Below are 19,576 nucleotides of genomic sequence, written 5' to 3' on the forward strand. Positions count from 1 at the left end.
AGCATTTCCATGTGCTGCTATAGTGTAGGTAATCTCCTCTTTCTCTCAGAGCTGGACTGTGCAGGAGAGATTGCTTTGGCTGTCCCAGGAAGTTCTGGGCAATGTGTCTTCCACATTTTCCTCTCAGGAGAGACTTGACAGTACTACGTAAAGACACAACCTGCTGAAGAGTTGGGTAGTTAATTCCAATTCCACATGGTCAAAGCCCAGCCCTTAGATGGGAATTGTTCTCCTTCTGGAAACTCAATGAAATCGTTCAAGTGATTGATTCTAAATGGAGGAGCAGTGCATCAGGTTTATTGTAGGAATGAGAGGCTAAAACAGAGGTTGCTTTGTATCTCCAATGTCTTTTATTTCCACCTATTTGGCCTTGTTCCCTGGGGTGGGTTGAGTTGTGGGTTGCCCACTCAGGTTTTGCCCAGCTGTGTGGGAATCTTCCATGGAGCTTGGAAAATGCCATTCATGAGCTACACCCCGGTAATGCCAGGAGGCCGAGCGTGGGGCGAGTGCGCGCCTTTGCCCAGATGCACGGTTACGTGCAAGCACTCACAAAGGGCTTGCAGTTAAAAGCTACGTGCCCTTCTCTTTTTAACAGGGGAAGCAGCCCCAGCTGTGTATACAGCTTGGTGTTTCCCTTTGATGTGTGTTTGTTTCCAGCGTTTCTCATAGAGTGGGTCCTGGCGCTCCTCAGAGCTGTCTGCCCTTTTCCAAGTTTGCAGCTGTGTAACTGCAGAGCTTGCTGGGGTGAGCTGGTCTCAGCAGTTTGGGTGGGGGGTTCCTCTTCCCTGCAATCCCTCCTGTTGTTTGCTTTGCTCCTGGTCTTTCCTTGCCAACCTGCACTGCAGGGAGCTGTCTCATTCTGCTAATGGAAATAGTGCTTTGCAGAGGCCTTGAGATCCTCCCTTTTGCTTTGCCCGCTTGCTCCTACACACATGTCATTAATGCCCTTTGCCAGCTGCAGCTGCCACTCTGGAGCAGATCTTCTGCTCTCAAAGAGGTTTCTGGAGACTCAGCATGCTGCCCCTGCAGCTGGCTCAGGCCCTGTATCTAAAGGAGAGCAAGAAACTGTGTTCTTCAGATTTCTGTGGTTTCTGAAGTTTTCTGAAGCTGTCAGGGATGGAGCTGAGAGGGGCCTACAGCACTCATTTAGTGCCCTTATCCCAAGGCAGGATAAGCTCCATCTAAAGCTTTTCTGGCAGGTGCCAATCTAGCATGACCTTAAAAGCATTTGTCAGCAGGATTGCATAGGGAAACAGTGCAGCCTATTGCCCTGATTAACTGTGGTTACTGCTAGAAAGTTTTGTCTAACATCTGACTAAGAAGAACATTATTTCAGCATTGTTCAAGGGAAGAAAAAAAGCCATCCAAAGCTGAGTGGCTCTGTGAATATGAAGAGTCCCAAATGCTGAATATAGCAGTCAACTTTCCTAGCAAAAATCACTCTGTTAGACCCTCAAAGTATGCTGAGGAGTTCTGGCTGAGATAGGCAAATGTGGGGAACAAATAAAATGGATCTTTTCTTTTTCCAATGTAAGCATTTCCCACTTCACCTAACCCAAAGAGCAACTTTGATGCCAAAAAAAGTGGGAAACTGGATGGGAACACTTCATCTCCCATGGATATTCTATGTAATATGATCCTCTTAGGAAATGTGCAGAGCCTGTTCTCTGTGGTGTGACCTCTTTTAAACTTTTCTTGGCTTGGAAGAGCAGCTTACAGGCTTGGTATTCACTGGAAAAAGCACATATAGGGATACATTTCAGTGAAGGGATTGCAAAAGGAGAGGAGAAGCAAAATCTTACATCTAGTGTCATATACTTCAGGAAAACATGTGAAGGCACTCTGGTGTCATGAGTGTCTCTTGGAGCTTCTTTGAGTTGTGTGTTTCGGTGATATCTGCACAGAGTACACATGGTGGGGAAAGAGCAGAATGGGAAGGGGTTTGTACTGTGTGCTGGGCACACTGGAAGTGTTCAGCAGCTGTCAGAGTGGAAGGCTGTGGTACACAAGCAGGGGACTCCTGTAAGCCCTCCAGGCTGGCTCCCAGGTCTGTGCAGACAGCACTGGCTTGTGCTTTTGCTCAACCATCCAGGAAAAGCAAATTGCACAAGGTGCTTAAGCAATTTTTTATTTTTTCATTTCAAAGGATCGTTTTTTTTAATTGTTCTGTTATTTAAAGTGAAAAATATTATTAATCTTGCCAACTCTTGTAATCTTCCCTAAAATTCTGGTGCTGCTTGGGGCAACCCAGCACCCAGAGTTAAGTGTTTCCTATCCTCCACACAAAACCAATGAGCCAATGTAACCTTTGTACTTAAAAAACAGAAAGAAGAGGAAACATCCTATGTAGGTGTTTGTTTTTTAGAATAGTGTGATCTTTGAGCTACTATGGTGTATATTTTTTTAATGGGGCCTAAACCATAATGGGATTAACAGTAGGACATCAGAACTAAAGGGTTTTAAGAAGTAAAAAGCTTTATGACTGCATGATTGCAGTGTCAACAATACAGCCTTCATCTTGTCTTCCTGATTATGACTAAACTCCTTTGAAATTCCATCTTGAGAATTTCTTGGGACAGAGATAACAGAAGACCTCAGACAGATTTTTGTTGCATATATGGAGTAGTGAGGAATTACTGATCCATTTTGGGAAATGTGGCCATGTTGTACTCTGAGCCTCATTAACTACCAGAGGAAGCTGGATGACTTGGCTTTCAGAGAATCCCAGACTCTTGGCTCTTCCCACACCTTTGTCATTGCTGAGCTGCATGAGCTCCTGAAAGCCAGGAGTAGCTGTAGCTGTGCAGTACTGTATGAAGGAATTAGGATTAGCTCCATTTTGTGGATGAGTGGTGTGTGCTTCAGTTCCTGCAGGATTTCCCTGGGGTCATGCAAGCTGTCTGTGGACAGGTCTGATTCTCACTCCAAGGTCCTGCCTGCTGCATCGCCCTTTCCTGCTTGTGGAAATGTCATCTCCGGTTTGCTGCTCTGCCCTTCCTGAAAGTGCCTGCAAGCTCTGCCAGCTCCTGGCTAGCACAGCACTAGGAAAGTCAAAAAGTTCCTCCTTCTGGTTTGTAGTTTGGCTCTCGTGCTGAGGAAACCCACCACAGGCTCTCTCTAGGTGAATTATGTTTGGGAAAAATTACCTTTTTTGTTGGTTTTTTAGCTATGATTTTTAACAGTAGTGTTTTTTGAAACCAACAAGGAGTCATCCCAGGATGGTATGCAACATAGAAAATAAAATATCTGATTGGTGAAACAGTAGTGAATATTGCCTAAGTTCATGAGGCCCTGAGAGTGACATAAGCACTACAAAAAAGCGGGGAAGGAGGGTGGGATTGTGATTATAAAGTGGTGCTGCTGCAGGTATTTCTGTAAGGTCATGCTGTTATTTTCTTAATACTGCTCTGATAGCAGAGCAAATGGAAACCAGTTTCCACCAAACCAGAGGAGTAGGTGTTCCAGCTCCTCCCTCTTTTTTTTTTGTCTTTTTAAATAATTTTTCTTTCCAAAACAAGCCATGAACCTTTCAGTGTCTGGTTTGTTCCAAGTGGGGTCCTAACCCTTTTCCTGCTGGGAAAATACAGGGTCAGCAAGCATAAGGCAGCTAATCCTCCTACAAATGTTAGTTTACTCAACTACAGCTGTTCTTGGTTTGGAGAATCAAATTTGTATCCATTTGTGGCATTGAAGACCCAGACAGGGGTCATAATAGTCTTCTTTAGCTGATCAAAAGTTCACTAGGTAGAGCACCCTGTGTTAATATAATGATTTTTGAGCCCAATTGAAAGCACTGGAAGTTTTGTAGTTGAGCTAAAGCAAATGGAGCAATTTGCATGTCTTACAGATACATTCTTTTCTTGCTTCCAGCCCAGAGAAAGTTGTTTCCAAGCAGCCAGCTCCATGCTTTTTCCTTGTTTGAGGTTTGAGCCATCTTGCATCTCTTGGCCTTCACACACTCCTTCAGGAGAGAAAGAAGATATAAGGAAGGTGCCCAGTTAAAGGGAGAGAGAAAGGCAGGGGCTTTGTATTGTTCTTTCCCCCTGAGGTTTATCTTGTTTTAATTTTCTAGACAATAAACTTGGCTCCTCTTTGGAAGAACTCTGTTGAGAAGGAGATTGTATTAGCACATCACACCAGCTAAACAGAGGCAAGGTGTGTTTTCACACTCTCTGGTGCCTCCTTTCAAAAACTCTTTTTTTTTCCTGATACCTCTGTATGTGTGAGTTCAGGACAGGCTCACCTGCTGTCAATGTGCTGGGAGCTGTGCTCTGTTTAGTCTCCCCTCCTGAGTAACAAGTATAGGTAATTTGAATTAAAACCATTTGTCACTTAATGTTAGCCAACTCCTAGCCTCTTGAAATACAGTATTGCTGGTTTTTCTGTGCAAAAATCCTTATGTCCAGTAGGAAAAGGTCTGCTAGGATGTCTCAAGTTCTCCTTCCTACTGCTTTTTTTTCCAAACATACATCAAAGAATGACCTTGGCTGGTAATTCATTTTCCCTGGGAAGTTTGAGGTTAAATTTAAAATAATTTTACAAGGTGAAATTACATGCACTGCTTCCCTTGTTCCAGATGTATGCCCTCTGTACCTGAAAGGTACAGTAGATATTTGATGACTCCTTAAATATTTCTGACAGTGTGAAGAGATATTAGATGAAGAGCACATGCTTTCCTTCTGGCATAAAAGATTTTGTGTAAACAAGTATGTCAAATGGTTACATTCTTAGAATATACTTTCATTAGGAATTTTCTTCCATGAGATAAGCTTCAGAAAATAGATGCATGTGATGGAAAAATTCTTAGTGGCTATAACTTACCTGTGTAATTTTAAAAATTATGTTAATGACAAAAAGAACTTCCAGTACCAGATAAGAATTTATTCTTGATATTGACAAATTTCCCACTCATGATTTTAAAACCAGGAAACATGTTTTCCGAAACAACAAGTTAATAGCATCCTTTCCTTTTTCAGTGATGTACAAATGTCAGTCTTATGAAGCAGATCAGTCCCTGGCTACTCTCCAGCTGCCTGCTGGGAAGCTCTCTGCTGCCTCGGGTTCTGCCAGGCTCAGGTGCATGGGTCTTCAGGGGTCCCTGCAGATCCTTGCTAATTCCTCTGTTTTCTGGTGTGCACCATCTTTGATTTCTTCTGGAGAGGCTGGAAGGACCTGGTGGCAGTAGATCTGAGCTGGAGAACTTTCCCATTGCCTGGCAGTTTTAGAGGCCATTAAGGATATGGAATGAGAGCATCTCTGCTTCTCAGAGTTTGACTGCAGAAGCCTTGCAGGAGCCCAAAACACCTCTTCATTTCAAAGGCATTGTGCTTAGCCAGGAAACCTCTGAACAGAATAATCAAGAATAGCTGGAGAGTTTGGGAAATCTTGGCTATCTTTGCTGGTGACCTAATTCTAGCAGTAAAGCTGAAAATCCATAGATTGCAGCAAACCAGGTTAGTGCCTCCTCTGCAAGGAGGCAGGTTCCTGATGAATGGCACAGCTGCTTTGCAGGCATGTTGGCAATGTGCAGGAGGACTCTGCACTGACTTGGCTTTGAGCACACTGTGTATCCCTAGAAGGATAATTACAATGGTATTAGTGAGAACCAGGGCACAGGACACCGCTGGCTATTTAAAGAGCAGGTCTATTTTTAACCACCTTTTAACAAAGATGGAGTTTTTATTAGACTGGGCTTTATAATTAACCAGCCTGAGTTGTCTGTTGATGTTTACAGCTTTCTTTGCATGTTCCCTGATAGTCAAATGCAGGATTGTCACCATATCTTATGGCCAGGGTAGGAAATTGCAATACCTGCGTGCTTGGCAGCACATTGAAAAGTTGGTGGCAAATGATTTTTACCTACATGTGGCCATACGGGCAGCACCTGGGCTGTGTTCTCAAGTCAGAAGGAGAACATGATGTAAAGCATCTGTGGCCCATGGTGGCTGTTGGGTTTAGAATGTTGTGAGCACAGCTCAGCCTAAAAGGGGTTTAGCTGGTAACATTGTCTTCTGTGCTACACTAAAATACAATATAATTATATTCACCAGGGATTAAAATACTCTCTGACAATGTCCAATATTGATAATAGGAGATCCTCAATATATAAATTCAGAGGAAAATCTGCTCCAGAGCATCTGTTGCTATTTGACATCTCTTAATAAGTGTCCATATTTCTTGCAAGGAATGACAAAGAGGAGCTGGGAGTTGGGAAGAGAAAGTGGCGGACAGGCGCTGAGGTCAGTGTGAGATCTGTATGAAAATGAAAGGGTGAGAGAAAATGCCAGGCATTGATTGATTCCATTCCTTTGCTGGGCAGATGGCCACCTATGCTGCTCTCATCACCTTCTCATTGTGAAGCCCAGGTTATTGCATTTGATCTTTTTCTACTGAGTTGAAGCAGCCCTGTCTCATCAGTGCCTCTGAAGATCAAAGGGGTTATGAAAGGATGAGCAGTTGTGTTACCGAGCAACTGTGAGTTCATTCTGGAGGAGGAACCTTCCAAAATGGCATCATTTTTATTACTGTGAGCATCAGTATTCAAAAGTTTTTGACATTGCCTTTTCTAGTTTTGGAAGTCATGAGATTATAGGTAGTCTCTCTTTTTTGGAAATTGTTTTATTCATTTAAATAAAGCTTCTGTCTTCTAGCCCTATAGTTCAAAGCAGGAAACCTCAAGATGTGCAACAAATAGGACCCAAAGGCCCAGAAGTTATGCTGTGAATAAAATTAGTCCCAGATATATCACTTCAGCTTCAGAATCATAGTGTTGCTTTAGTATAATTATTTGGGATCTGCTTGATTTAGGAATTTGCCTTCAAAATCATAACATAATTAGGAGAGGCCTCTCAACAATATTCAGTTTTATACCCAGAAGGATCCCAGGAAATGCAGAGATTTTGACAGCTCTGGGATGCAGAGGGAGGCGGAGGAGCATGTCTTTCTCCAGACTGCAGTAGTAGGCTAGAAAGGTCCATGTTGGAATGGACCAGTGGTGGCAAGACATCACTTGGCACAAGGTTTGTTGGTCTTGCAGCTTCTGTTTGCCAAGAACCTGAAACTCTTCCAAAGTTGACATCAGTGATGAGTCTTCTCATCTAGAAGTAATTTCTGTGTCAGGTGGCCATACACTCACACTGCAGTGCAAGGCCACACAGGGCTCAGGGACAGTCAGGGTTTGTAGCATGGACGCTTTCAAAGTGTACAGTGGAGAGTGTGGGCAGTACATTTTCAGGTAAAACCTTGCTTTATGCTTACCTTAAGGCTTGCAGCTTCTGTTGCAGATGGGGAGGAGGGTTTCTGTGCCCCAAAATCAGCCATTTTTTCCTGAGTATTTCAGTTGCTTGGTAAGATGCTCCCTTTCCCAGGGTACCTGGTTTTGGTTTTGTCTCTGAGGTGACCTTTGGACAAAGCTCTGCAGTTGTGGAGTACATCAGTACATTGCTGTTTGTATTTTGTTTCCACTTATGGCCTTGAATCGGAACTCAGCTTTCTTATGCACTGTGCCACCCCTTATCTGGGTGGCTTGTGCATGGCTTGTGACCAGGCAGAGGTACATTGATTTGTGTGACTGTGAAAAACTGCATTGCCTTGGGGTTGGATTTTTAAAATTATTTCTATTATTGTTTTACCATTGTTAGGTCACAGATCTCATCATTTGCAGTTTGTTTTTCCTTTGGCCTTGACTTGAGAACACAGTTGGGTGCATGTTCATCTCTGACTTTTGCAGACAGACCTGACATGGTTAAGATAAGGTTGAAAATGTTGCTTGTAGAACTTTTTTGTTCCTTTAAATTCCTATTTATAGTATGTTGTCAACTCTTTTTATTGTCGGGCTTAAATTTTCATTTCTTTGTTTATTTTAAATGGTAGATCTTTACATCTAAAAATTTAAAAATATGAAGGATTTTTTTCAGTTAATTTTTATGGCAGATGTTATTAGCTTTTGGAATACAAATACTTATACATGCCAGGGAGCCATCGGTAGAAACTGACTGGAAACAGGGTCAGATGAGCAAATATCCCCTTCCAACTAGGAGCAAAGGCACGAAAACAATCATCAGGAGAGACCTGATTTAAAATCTGAAAGCAAGGCTTGTTGCGAGCGATTTCACAGCTCAGGTGGAGAACACTGACTTTCAGCTGTGCATTTGTGAGTCAGATTTCCTCCTGAAGGCCGTGTCCGTGGTGCCCTGCGCGCTCGGGCTGAGCGGGGCTGGCTGCTCATCCATCGCAGCCTGGCCGGGCGCCACCGCAGCGCTGCTGCCTGGCCGGAGGGCTCGCAGCAGTTGCATAACGCGCTGCAGCACCGACACACAGCGGGGCTCTGCCCGCTCCTGCCTCCTCCAGCCCGCAGCCAGTGCTTGGAAAAACCTCTGGAGACAAGCGTGGCTAAAGCAGGGAGCGGATACCTCGCTGAGAGGGCTGGGCTGGGGGTCAGGGACAAGAGTAAGGAAAAAACATCAAGTCGTATGATGGCTGTTGGAGATAAGCAGCCTCTGACCTGTGAACTGCTTTTAGAAGGAAAGCCTATTTTCCCTGCCCTGCGGTTTTTGCATGTGTTTCTCATTACTTTTATCTCAGAATCATTCCCGTACATTGAATTATTGATGTGGGGTCACATGTGTTTCTCCAGGAATTGCTTTCTTTAACCAGTGATCCCTCCTGAATTTTTTAGACAATCTGTTAGGCTCTGAAATCAAACAAAGTTGGTGGTTTCTGATTTCAGGGTTGAATTAGATTCGACTTTGAAAAGGCTTTGAGGGAAGAGGAGACATATGATAATGTCCTTCTCCATATTAGGATCCTCCTTCTTCTGGTTCTTTTGGTGCTTCTTTTGGTTTGCTTCTATTTTTTTAACATCTCACAAAGATCAAGTGTCTGATTTAGCATCAGTGGAACTTGAGCATATTCCTAATGTTGAGCACATGCTTAAATCCACTGTTGAATTCAAGCCCTATAGACCTGGAGGCATAAGTACAAAAATATCTGGGAAATGCTTTTCTTTTCCCTCAGATGCACCCTTCTTTCAACATACAAAATTAAGAATTCAGCATTTTGAAGTGCTGCTGGAGGCGAGTTGGTCATTTCCTGCTGGGAGGGAGGCTTGATCTTTCAAAGATGGGAAGAGAGTTTGTGTGTGTGTGTCTGTGTGTGTGTGTGTTTTGCAGATGTTCAGGCCTTGATTCAGCAAAGTCTCTCAGCAGTGTCTGACGGGGGGATAGTGCTGAGTCTGGTAAAGCTGCTGCTCCAGAGCTGAGTGTGTGCGCGTTTGCCTGACTGCTCAGCAGAGAAAGTTTCTTTTCTCAGTTTCCATCGCTTCTGCTCATGGTGGAAGTTGGCAACGACCCTGCACAAATCCCAAACCACTTCTGGCAAAGAAGCTGCTGTCTCTCTGGCAATGTTAACATTCAGGGATTGCTCGTGTCTGCAGCGTTTCTGCAGCATGGACCAGAGGAGGATGGAGCAGGCGGTGGGGGTCACCCCTTGTCAGGGGCTGCACGGGGGCTTGGCTGAGCCCACCAGGGCTCAGCAAGGGAAACTCTCTGTGGCCTTACAGCCCTGGGCTGGCCCTTGTAGGGACCCTGTTGGGCATTGTTGGGGGCTAGGTTTCCAGCCCCTGTGTAGCCACTTTGTGAATAGCAGACAGAGGGCTTGCAGCTGCCAGCACAGGTCCCTCAGCTCTCTGGGGACTTCCCAGCAGGGAGGAAGCTGGTGGCTTTGTGCCCAGCTTGCTATGGTGCAGAGTGTTGTGCTAGGTTGATTCCTACCCAAACTCCTCAAAAATGTATTCAGAGGTGTGGGGGAAGGAAACAGAGACTTTTTTTGCACCCACACCTTTTTCTGCAGTGCAGTTTTGATTCAGGCAAAAGAGAGCCCAGTTCCTGCAGTGGGATTTGCATGTGTGTTGTACACTGAGACAGCTGAAGCTGTGAGCAAAAAGCACGCATAAATAAAGGCTTCCTCCCTGTGCTTTATATAATCAGAGTGGGTGATGTCATTGGGAGCTGGAGAGGAGAGCAGGCTGTGAAATTACAGCCCTCTGCAGCCAGACAGAGCCAAGTGCAAGGGGGGCTGCACAGAGCAAGAGCCAGGCTCCCCTCTGATACAGGCTCAGGACAGAGGACCTTGGAGGGGAGCTGGGGGTAGAAGTAGATAATCCTGATACAGTCAGATAATCCAAATACAGTCAGAAGCTCTTGCACAGGCACAAAGGGAAAGCAGGGAGAACAGCAGGTGCCTAGTGAGCAGCACTGGGGCTGCCATTTCAAGGGCCAGCACTCCCTTCCTCCATATGCAGTCTTCTACAGCTTATGGATCTGCTGGAAGGGCTATGGGGCTGCTGGGCTTTTTCATCCTTCTTCTGCTTCAGTCTCCTGGCCTATTGCAGCTCCTGGCAGAGAAGAGAGGGCATCCTTGCTCTGCTTGCCCTCCACATCCCAGAGGAACTTGCTTCTAGTCTCTTCCTGGCCCCACACAGGCAAAGAAGCACAAACAGAGGGGTTCTGTCCTAGCCAGAGTGGCCAGGTGAAACAAGATAAAGGGTGATCCTCAGCTCTTCGGGACAGGACTTGTGTTTGGCTCTGGGTTTCTGAAACCTCTCAGGTGTTTTCCTCCTTTTTGGCCATTCTGATGCCCCCCCAACATGGGAATCTCAAACAGGAGTTTTCCCTCTCATCAGGCTGAGCAGGAAGAGGGGACCAGGCTCAGCCCTTGGGAAAGTGGAGAGCCCCTTTCTTTCAAATCTTTTACAGATTTCTCTTTCAACACATGAAGCATCTACAATGTGCTCAGTATGCCGCTGTGAGAGCCTGATTTATTCCCACTTTGGCAGGAGGAAGGGCTGCAGCTTTTCCCATCTCCCCTGCAGCTAGCATGCAAAAGCTTCGGCCTCTGCTGAAACTGGAATTCTCCTTCTGTCATCCTCTGTCTTCCTGAGGATCAAGAGAGCAAGAGGCAGCAGCCCTTTGCACCAAGCCTGCCTTGTTTCTCTGTTATATAACAATATGGGCTTTTAGACTTGTTTTTCTAGATATTGGCAGATGCGTCAAATATTGGCATAATCCAGTGGTTTACATGGAAAGCCGTCTGGCTCTGTCTGGAGGCTGCACAATGCTGCTATTTTCATTGAAAACAAGAGCCTGCAGCATTGTCAAAGCCACGTTGCAGCAGAGTCCAGGTAAACAAGGGGAAAAGGCACTCACATCATGGCCTGACCTGGGGAATTACAGCTGCCCAGGGGCAGCTCCAGGACTTGATAAAAAAGATTAATGGCTTTGCAATTGCTTTCTCTCTGAAATGGTCTTTTAACTAAGTCTTCTGTGATGGTTTTCAAAGAATCACAAAGTCATTTCAGTGGAAAAGACTTTCAAGACCATTGAGTTCAACCTTTGACCGATCACCATTTTGTCAGCTAGACCATAGCCCTCTGTGCAACATCTAGTTCAGTGAGCAGTGACTCCATCTGCTCCCAGGGCTCTGGAGTTTTATTTCTGATGCACCCACCAGTCTGTCAGACCTGCAGTGTGTGCTCTGCAGTTTAAGAACCCATCTTGGTCCACTGGGGCTGTTGGAAGTTGAGGTCAGGGACTATGATTGGGTTAGATTTTAAAAATAAAAAAGTAAGGAAGGTATTGAATGCTGCAGAGGGGTGACAGCTGGGGAAGTTGTTTAGTTGGATCTCTGAAGGAAAGCAACGTGCTCACATGCCAGGACAGCTTGCAGGCTTGTTTGCTCCTTCCCATCCCAGTGTGGCTCAGCGTGGAGTGCAAAATAAAGGGAAAATCCAGTGGCAGCACAGAAGTACCAGCTTTGGTCAGACCTCTTCAAAACCTGCCTTAGCTCAGCCAACACCACCTGCCCCTGCAGTGTGCTTCCAGCCCGAGTCGTGCTGTGTGCCGTTGGGAGCTTATCAGCTCACACCACACTTGTACCCCAGGCAGGTGGCCCCTCCTGATGCCTGGTGTGCTGGCACAAGCCATCACCCCTGCTGCAGGCCACAGCCTTTGGCTAGCAGCCAGCAGAGCCAGGTGCAGGAGTGGCTTCTCTGAAAATGGTCTGCATGAGCCTGGGACAAGCAGTAACCTTCTTCACTCCACTGTGATCCTGGGGCACAATGGGAAGGTTTTCAGGTGTCTGGGGTTTTATTACATGGCTGGACCTTTGCCTGTAGCTTTCAGGTGCTTAACAGGGTTGATCTTGTTCAGTCTGCACACAACCCAGCTTTTGACGTGGCAGATCAGTGCCACCCTTGATCGCTGTCTCAGCAATCCAGCCAGTGCTTGCTCCTGCCTGAAGCTGATCTCTGGTTCCAGGAATTGCAGTTCCTGGTGCAGCACCTTCCCAGTTCCTGGTAAAACACAGTGCTGAGAATCAGCTCAAAGCTCAGGCTGTAGATGTGTTGTCCATTTCTTTCTGCATTCAAGAGTGGACTGTGATGTCTTTGTTACTGGTTGGATGTTGATTCCCCAAACTTTTGTTACTGTTACACAAATAATTTGATTTTCACCATGGGCTGGGAGCTGCCTCCAGGTCTGTGGTACCTGCCTGTAGCAGATGCTGTGTAGCAGTCTGCTGTTAGGTGGAGCCCCAGATCTGGGCTCTGCTTGATCAGTGTGTTTAACTTGGGCAGATCTGTAGGTGAAGTGTGTGGCTGGAGCTGATACTTGTGCTGTGAGGAGACACATCCTGCTCCATGCTGCAGCTTAGTGGCTGTGCTCTGACAGCTCTGAATCAGTGACTTGCCTGTGTGGCCATTCAGAAAGTCTGTGCCATATCCAAAAATTGGTTTCAAACCCCTCTTTGACCGCAAGATTCATTTCTGTGCAAGAAGTCAGTGTCCAGGGTCCCAAGAGATGACACGAACTGTAGTGCCACTGTGAACCAGCAATACTTTTTCATTGCTTCCCCTTTTGGTCATCATGGGACACAGGCCAAACACCTGTAGTGGGTGCACACTCCTGACCAAGCTCTGTGTTGAAAACTGGCTTTCAGGTAAAAAAAAATCCCCCCCATGTCAACCATATGAGTTTAATGACAGTGGGGTTTGCCCTAGAGCAACTTAAGAAGTAGATGAGATTGATGTGATTACTGTTCTTTCAGTTTGATTTTTGGATTATGATTTCTCTTTCCCCACCCCTGTATTTGTTAATGTTTAATGGAAAACATGCTTTCTTCAAGGCTCTTGCTGGTAATATGCAGCCCTGTGACTGTTATTGAAACAGAATGATGAACCCTTCGTAAAGAGATTTATGGTAGAAACTGTGAGGAGCTCACTTCTACAGCACGGCCAGTGAACACTCCCCTGTGCTGACAGTTCATCAGCAAAACCCCTGACCCTTCCACCCTTAATCATCCTTGCTTGTCACTGACATAATTGCCTGATTACAGACTCCTCTCCCCCACCCCTTTCAAACTGGGTGCAATAGTGCATTTGAAAAACAAATGGAAATGAACTGTCCATGCTCTTTTTTTCTTTCTTTTTTTTTTTCCTTCCCCTGCATTGAGATGGATCAGGCTAAGATTCAGTTTCTTTGTGCATGAGCAGGGGCTGGGATAGGCTTTCAGGAGTCTTTTGCACTGGTGTTTCTTGCATGTGAATGGTAAAGCTGATGTCATTGTGTTATTGATTGGGATGACAACTTTGGACATAAATCATTAATGTCTGGGAAAGAGAGAGGGAGGGGAAAAAGGCAACGCACACTAGATAGTTTTCCATAAATCTGCTGTTCATCCCTGCATATGTGCTCCAGAGGAAGAGACAGTGGGAACAGTTTTCCTCTGCAGCCTGAGGACGTTGTGGGTTGTCACTGCTGCCTGAACCATTTACCCCAGAACATGTTGCCATGTACTGCAGAAAATGGATCATATCACCAGCAGTGCTGTTGTGCTGGAGCCTGTCTTTGTAGCCAAGGTCAGAAGTCTGCCTGGGGGAAGGTCTTGGGTTCTCTCATTCCCACAGACCTTGCACCCCCAGCAGCATTTCAGACCTGGGCCCAGGAAGGAGAAAGAGTGCAGTTCTTGGGAACTACTATCCCTGTCACTCCTTGAATTGCCAGGGATTGTTTCAATGTTTTGAATTGACCATTTTTCCATTGATGGTCTTAATTTCATGCAAAAAGAAGGTGTTCAGGTCAGTTCATAGCAAATGTCCCTGAGCTAGCAATGGACAAGCATGCAGGGGGTAGCAGTCATTCAAAACTGCTTTCACAAAAGTTCTTCTCAGCAAAAGAGACAGCAAATAGCTCAGACAGAGTGGAAATCCATGAGATACTTGTACCATTTTCTTCTGTGCCTTTGCCCCTGCACAAAGTTCATCCAGATGGGTCAGATTATCTGTTCAGACAGCAAGAAAATAAACAGTGTCTGTCAGAGGTTAGCAATAATGAAAGTATTGGTGAGCAGCTGATGTTTGAAGCGTAAATAGTTCAGCGACAGTCTGTGCTGGTACCTGAGGGGAATCTTGTCATGCCTGGAAACAGGGAAGCCTGAAAACTGCCTCATAGGGGGGCAGCAATAAAAGAAGTGACATTCCCTTGCAGAAAGCATGGCTCTGATCCTCCTGTTCTCCCCTTGCAGCCGAGCTCACCTCCGCCTGTGTCTAGAACGCTTAAAAGTTCTGATACCGCTTGGACCAGACTGCACCCGGCACACCACGCTGGGGCTGCTCAACAAAGCCAAAGCACATATCAAGGTAAGAGCTGCCTTTCCCTGCTGCTTTCAGCGTGGGCTCTTGGGAAGTGCAGTGCAATTGTCATCCTTGCTGCCTAGAGCTAACTCTGTTGAAGGAAACGTGACACTGTTAAAAAGTAAATAAATAAATAAAAAGAGCAAGCAAGCCTTGCCCCCTTGGTTAGCCATTTATTATTGCCACAAGCCACATTGTTGGAAGAGTCCATAATGAACTCCTTAAGTACAAAAATGATGGATTTGAAGAGCAAAGATCTTGTTCTGTATTGTGATCATTTGTTGACAGCTGTATCTCTTTAAAGAAAAATATACCTACTGCTGAGTGACTGCATTTTGATGGGAAATGCAGCTTTTTTTCTGGTGTGCTACTGAGTTTCCACGGCCGAAGCATAAGCACAAACCACAAGAGTGTGAGACAGGTTTGGCTTGCTGGAGTTCCATGTGTGAACCTTCCAGCTAGCCTAGCTCTTCCAGCTCCACTTTTGGCAAAGAGAGATGTGAAAAGAAAATGCAGCATTGTCAGTATCTGGGAGAGGCTGAAATACTTCGTTGCAGGTCAGGATGTAGAGAGGGAAGATGGGTGATGAGGGAGGAAAAGTGCTGCCAAAGGGACAGAGTTAGCCTGAAATGACTCCTCCTTATGCAATGTGCTTGTCGTAGGAAACAAAGAACAGTGCCCTGGTAGATTTCCCAGCTGTGATCAAAGAAATCTGTAGTAGGTTATGTAAATCACTCACTGAATAGAAAACTGTTTCTGAGAAATCCTTCTAAACCATGCAGTAAAGAACACAGAAGTCCCGGGCCACGTTTTTATGTTGGAGCAGCTCGTAACAAACCCTGGAGTGGATTGGTTTGGGGGTGTGAGGCCCCTCCGTGGGCACAGGCGGTAATGCAGGTGTCTGATCCCGGGTGGGATGACCCACAGACTGCTGCCATTCACAGCGTGTCCCCTGGAGAGGCTCAGTCCTCAGAGTCTCTTCGTACTAAGGGGTATGATTTATCAGGAGCTGAGAGGTGGAAAGATGTGGGGAGAAGGCATTGTGCTTGGAGACTGCGAGGCAGCTTGGTTCAGGGCACTTGAACTTGAATCCGTCTGGGACTGGGAAGGTCTAAGCAAGACAGGTGGCAGGGCAGTGGAGGTGGGAGGGAAGGAGAAAAGGATAAAAGCAATTACTGAGTTATATTTGATCATCTCAGAAACTTGAAGAGGCTGAGAGGAGAAGCCAACACCAGCTTGAGAACCTGGAACGAGAACAAAGATTCCTAAAGAGAAGACTGGAACAGCTACAGGGTCCTCAGGAGATAGAGCGAATACGAATGGACAGCATTGGATCTACCATTTCCTCGGATCACTCGGACTCGGAGCGAGGTGGGTGTTGCTGAACCAGCACGGAATTGCCAGGACTCTGAAGTGAGAGAATGAGATTCATCCATTTCTTATCTCTCAGCTTCCCCTTCTCATGGCCTTTGGTGTTTAGGTTGCTGATTCTGCTCACACACAGGCACATACACACACATACATATGGAGAGTTTAGTATTTTGCATTAATTCTAAGTCTGGAAGAATTGTTGTTGCTGTCAATTTGAACTGATTTCCATGGCATTGAAAGAGATGGTAAAGTTGAGATGCTCATTGTGATTTTTGGTCTGCTGAATCTCTTGGCAACAAAAAGAGGAAAATGTAAGATATCAATAAAACTGGAACCAATGTTTCACACACCTACCCCCCAGCCCCCCCACCAAACTTCCCATTGAGCTCACCTCTTCAGTCAAAACTGGCTAGATCTATCTGAATGGCTAACTGAATTAAGATAACTTCCTTTTTAAATATATCCCTGCAGTGGACAGACCATTAGGCACAATAGATGGTTTGATATTTACTGACAGACCAGAAGATGATGGATAGTTTGGGTATGAATCTGTAGTTTAAAACAAAAATCCTTTGGAAAATTCCTGAACAATATGGGAACCAAGATACCTGGTTAATTAGATCTTTGCTTTTTAAGTCTTTCTTAAAACCAAGATGTCTGTTCCAAAATCCACTGAGCATGTGTGAGAGTAACCCAGATTCCCATGCATTGTAATTGTGTGTGGTCCTGGCTTTGGCAATATAAAGTCAAGCAGCTAGCATGTTTAGGGTTGACTTCATGCTCGATTTTCTCTCTTGCACTCAATTTTATTTGTTTTTTCTTTTTTTTTAACACTGGGGTATTAGAGGTCCAAAGAAAGAGGTGGTGGGACAAGCTCAGTGTGTGGGGTGGCTCAACTACGCTGACAGTGTGGCTGGTGTGTGGAGGAGTGAAATCCGTTTGCCAAATCCCTACAAAAACCTCCAAGCTGGTATTAGTCTTTTTATGAACAATGACCACAGCCCATTCCAGGGGGAACCTGCCAGATGACTGCTTCAGTTCCCTGTGTTAGGGGAGTCCCAGGAGCTTGCTGGCATGAAGGGGCAGTTGGGTGTGTAGTGCTAACCTGTGTGCATTTCTCTCATTTCCCTTTCTAGAAGAGATTGAAGTGGACGTTGAAAGCACAGAGTTCTCCCATGGAGAAGTGGACAATATCAGCACAACCAGCATCAGTGACATTGATGATCACAGCAGCTTGCAGAGTATTGGGAGTGATGAGGGTTACTCCAGCGCCAGTGTCAAGCTCTCGTTTGCTTCCTAGAACCAAGTGAGACAACAGTGCAGGGTGAATGATTTCACTGGGATGATCAAACTGGGTCCTAGATGCCAGTATCCTCTTTCAGAATTGACATATTGACAGCTAGGCCTGGAGAGACCTGTATATAGAGCTTTTTGGGTGAAGGAAGCCTCCCCAGAAACCCATATTTGTTCATTTGGTCATGTTACCAATCCCAATTTCTGCTGGCAAAAAGTTAGGCCAAATACTAGTCCCTTTGCAGTCAATGAAATCCGTTTGTTTCTGTGGGACCTGGATCTAGACCTTAGTGATGAAACACTTTGTTTTGAATTTATTTGAAATTGTTTGAAAGAGGATACTAGAAACTCATCCCTCTCTTTCTGTCATGAGATCTGAGAAATGTCAAAATTTCTTACACCGCATTCAGATTGAACAACCTAATTTAGGCCCTTCTGAAGAGCTTTTGTGGTCCTGAGAGGACTGTATCCTACAGTTTACCACAATCTAATGCTGTCATAATGTACTAGGAAATCTAAGAAGGCTTACGTAGCCTAGGAATAACAGTGCCGATAATGATGAAGGTCTCATCTGTGCCCAGAGGGAGAGGGGCAGCGATGTTCAGGGGAGAACACCATTCAACTCAGCTTTCTGTTGGACATCATTTGAACAGTGAGTACCTCAGAAGCGTGTCTAAAGCGAGAGGTACACACCTGTAACCTACCAGCACAGGGTGGGCTGTCAGGCCTGGGGCTGTGCCAGCGCCAGCAGGTCCCTGGTAGATGTGTGCCCCTCGCAGGCACACGGCCAGCTGAGGGCAGAACGAAACCAGCACTCGAGAGGTGACACACCAGACAGTCATGCCCAGATACTGAGCCACTATGACCTTTTTATTTGAAGTGATTTTTTGATAAACATTTGTAAATGTGTTGGGAGGGAAAACACCCCAAGTCTGATGCATCTTTTTAGAGCTTGTCCATATGAAACCTTAGATGTCTTTTATATGAATTTATGCCATGAAAAGATCTCTGTTTTGATGAAGCACTTGACCCAATGAAATGCAAAGAACCTTTTTTTGCCATGCACACAATGGATGAAGGCTGTGCTAAGCTGGAAGAGGCCAGGTTTGGTGGGGGTTTCTTCAGTTTTCTTTTTAGAATCATTCCCTTTGCTGACTTTTGAAGTTCCAGTCCAGTAGTTAACCTAGTTAAGCTCAGCACGTCTCTCATGTTAATGTAACGTTTTGACTGCACGTCCTGTTCCCAAGGGCCTTGCCACCTTATCTGTGCAGGTGCTGTTAAGAGCTGTTATAGCGAATGTTTTCTAATTTTCTCCAAGACAAGCATTCTAACCTGCACTTTGAGGGCTTTGCTTTTTTATTTTTGTCTTTTTAATGGCCAGGATTATTTTGTTTTCCAAGTTTTAAAAACCTTAATAGAGTCTTCACCTATGGCATTGTTTGAAACTTTGTATATCCTTAAGTAATTTAATTACCCCTCATTACTAAGAAAAAAAGAGGAAAAAATGCTTTATAAAATTCATAACTTATTGCTGATTTGAATGGGTTGTTAATTTCAGTCCTTTAGATTTTATTTTATTGTTTTAGATAGGGTTGGGTAAAAAGAGGTAAAATAAAGTAAAAAAAATAAAGACAACCATATTTAGCAGTGCAGTGGAATTGTGTTTAAATGTTAGCATATGGTCCCCATTAAAGTAGCACTTTAACGCCATTAAACATTTCTGTATCTGAAATGAGTTGTGTTCTTCCATCTTGGTCGTTCCTGTCACTTCAGCCAGCTGCTGTTCTTCTTGTGCCCTTTGGTCCTGCAGTGACATCCTGAGCAAGTCTCATGTAGACTTTTGCACTGTGATAAGTTGCCTGTGTTTAAATACTCTGATGTTTCCCCCACTCTCCAAAACGTGTCATTCCCTGTAAGAGGCACAACACACATGCTTGAGTAGAGAAATAATCTTTCCATGGCTGTAATGAATGATTTCTCTCCAGTCTGTTTTTTTTTTTTAATTTGCTTACTAAGTTTGCATCTGGTTGCAGTTGTTAAACGTGTTTTCACTTGTGTGCATGTAATCCAGTGTCTCAATCCATCTGTTCTTCTTTCTGGGAGGTTACCTGGCAGGAGCAGGAGTCTGCCACAGAGTGAATTAAGCTCTAGGTTACAAATGGAGCCCAAGGGCTTTGAAAGAAGAAATGCTACTTGAATTTACTTTTGGGATCTATATGATATCTG

At 45.0% G+C, this 19,576-nt stretch overlaps 1 protein-coding gene across 2 annotated transcripts in view; it reads left to right on the forward strand.

Annotated features, from left to right (window-relative positions):
* Window positions 1-19,082, forward strand: part of MXI1 (MAX interactor 1, dimerization protein) — a 54,831-nt gene extending 35,749 nt beyond the window's left edge. For both annotated transcript variants that reach the window (XM_066555061.1, XM_066555062.1), the window contains exons 4-6: window positions 14,578-14,692; window positions 15,886-16,057; window positions 17,194-19,082. In XM_066555061.1, coding sequence (XP_066411158.1) covers window positions 14,578-14,692; window positions 15,886-16,057; window positions 17,194-17,357 — 451 coding nt within the window. In that variant the 3' untranslated portion in view covers window positions 17,358-19,082. The remainder of the gene's footprint in view (window positions 1-14,577; window positions 14,693-15,885; window positions 16,058-17,193) is intronic.
* Window positions 19,083-19,576: the final 494 nt, after the last annotated feature.

The sequence above is a fragment of the Molothrus aeneus genome, chromosome 8 (assembly GCF_037042795.1).
Source record: "Molothrus aeneus isolate 106 chromosome 8, BPBGC_Maene_1.0, whole genome shotgun sequence".
Classification (NCBI taxonomy): Eukaryota; Metazoa; Chordata; class Aves; order Passeriformes; family Icteridae; genus Molothrus; species Molothrus aeneus.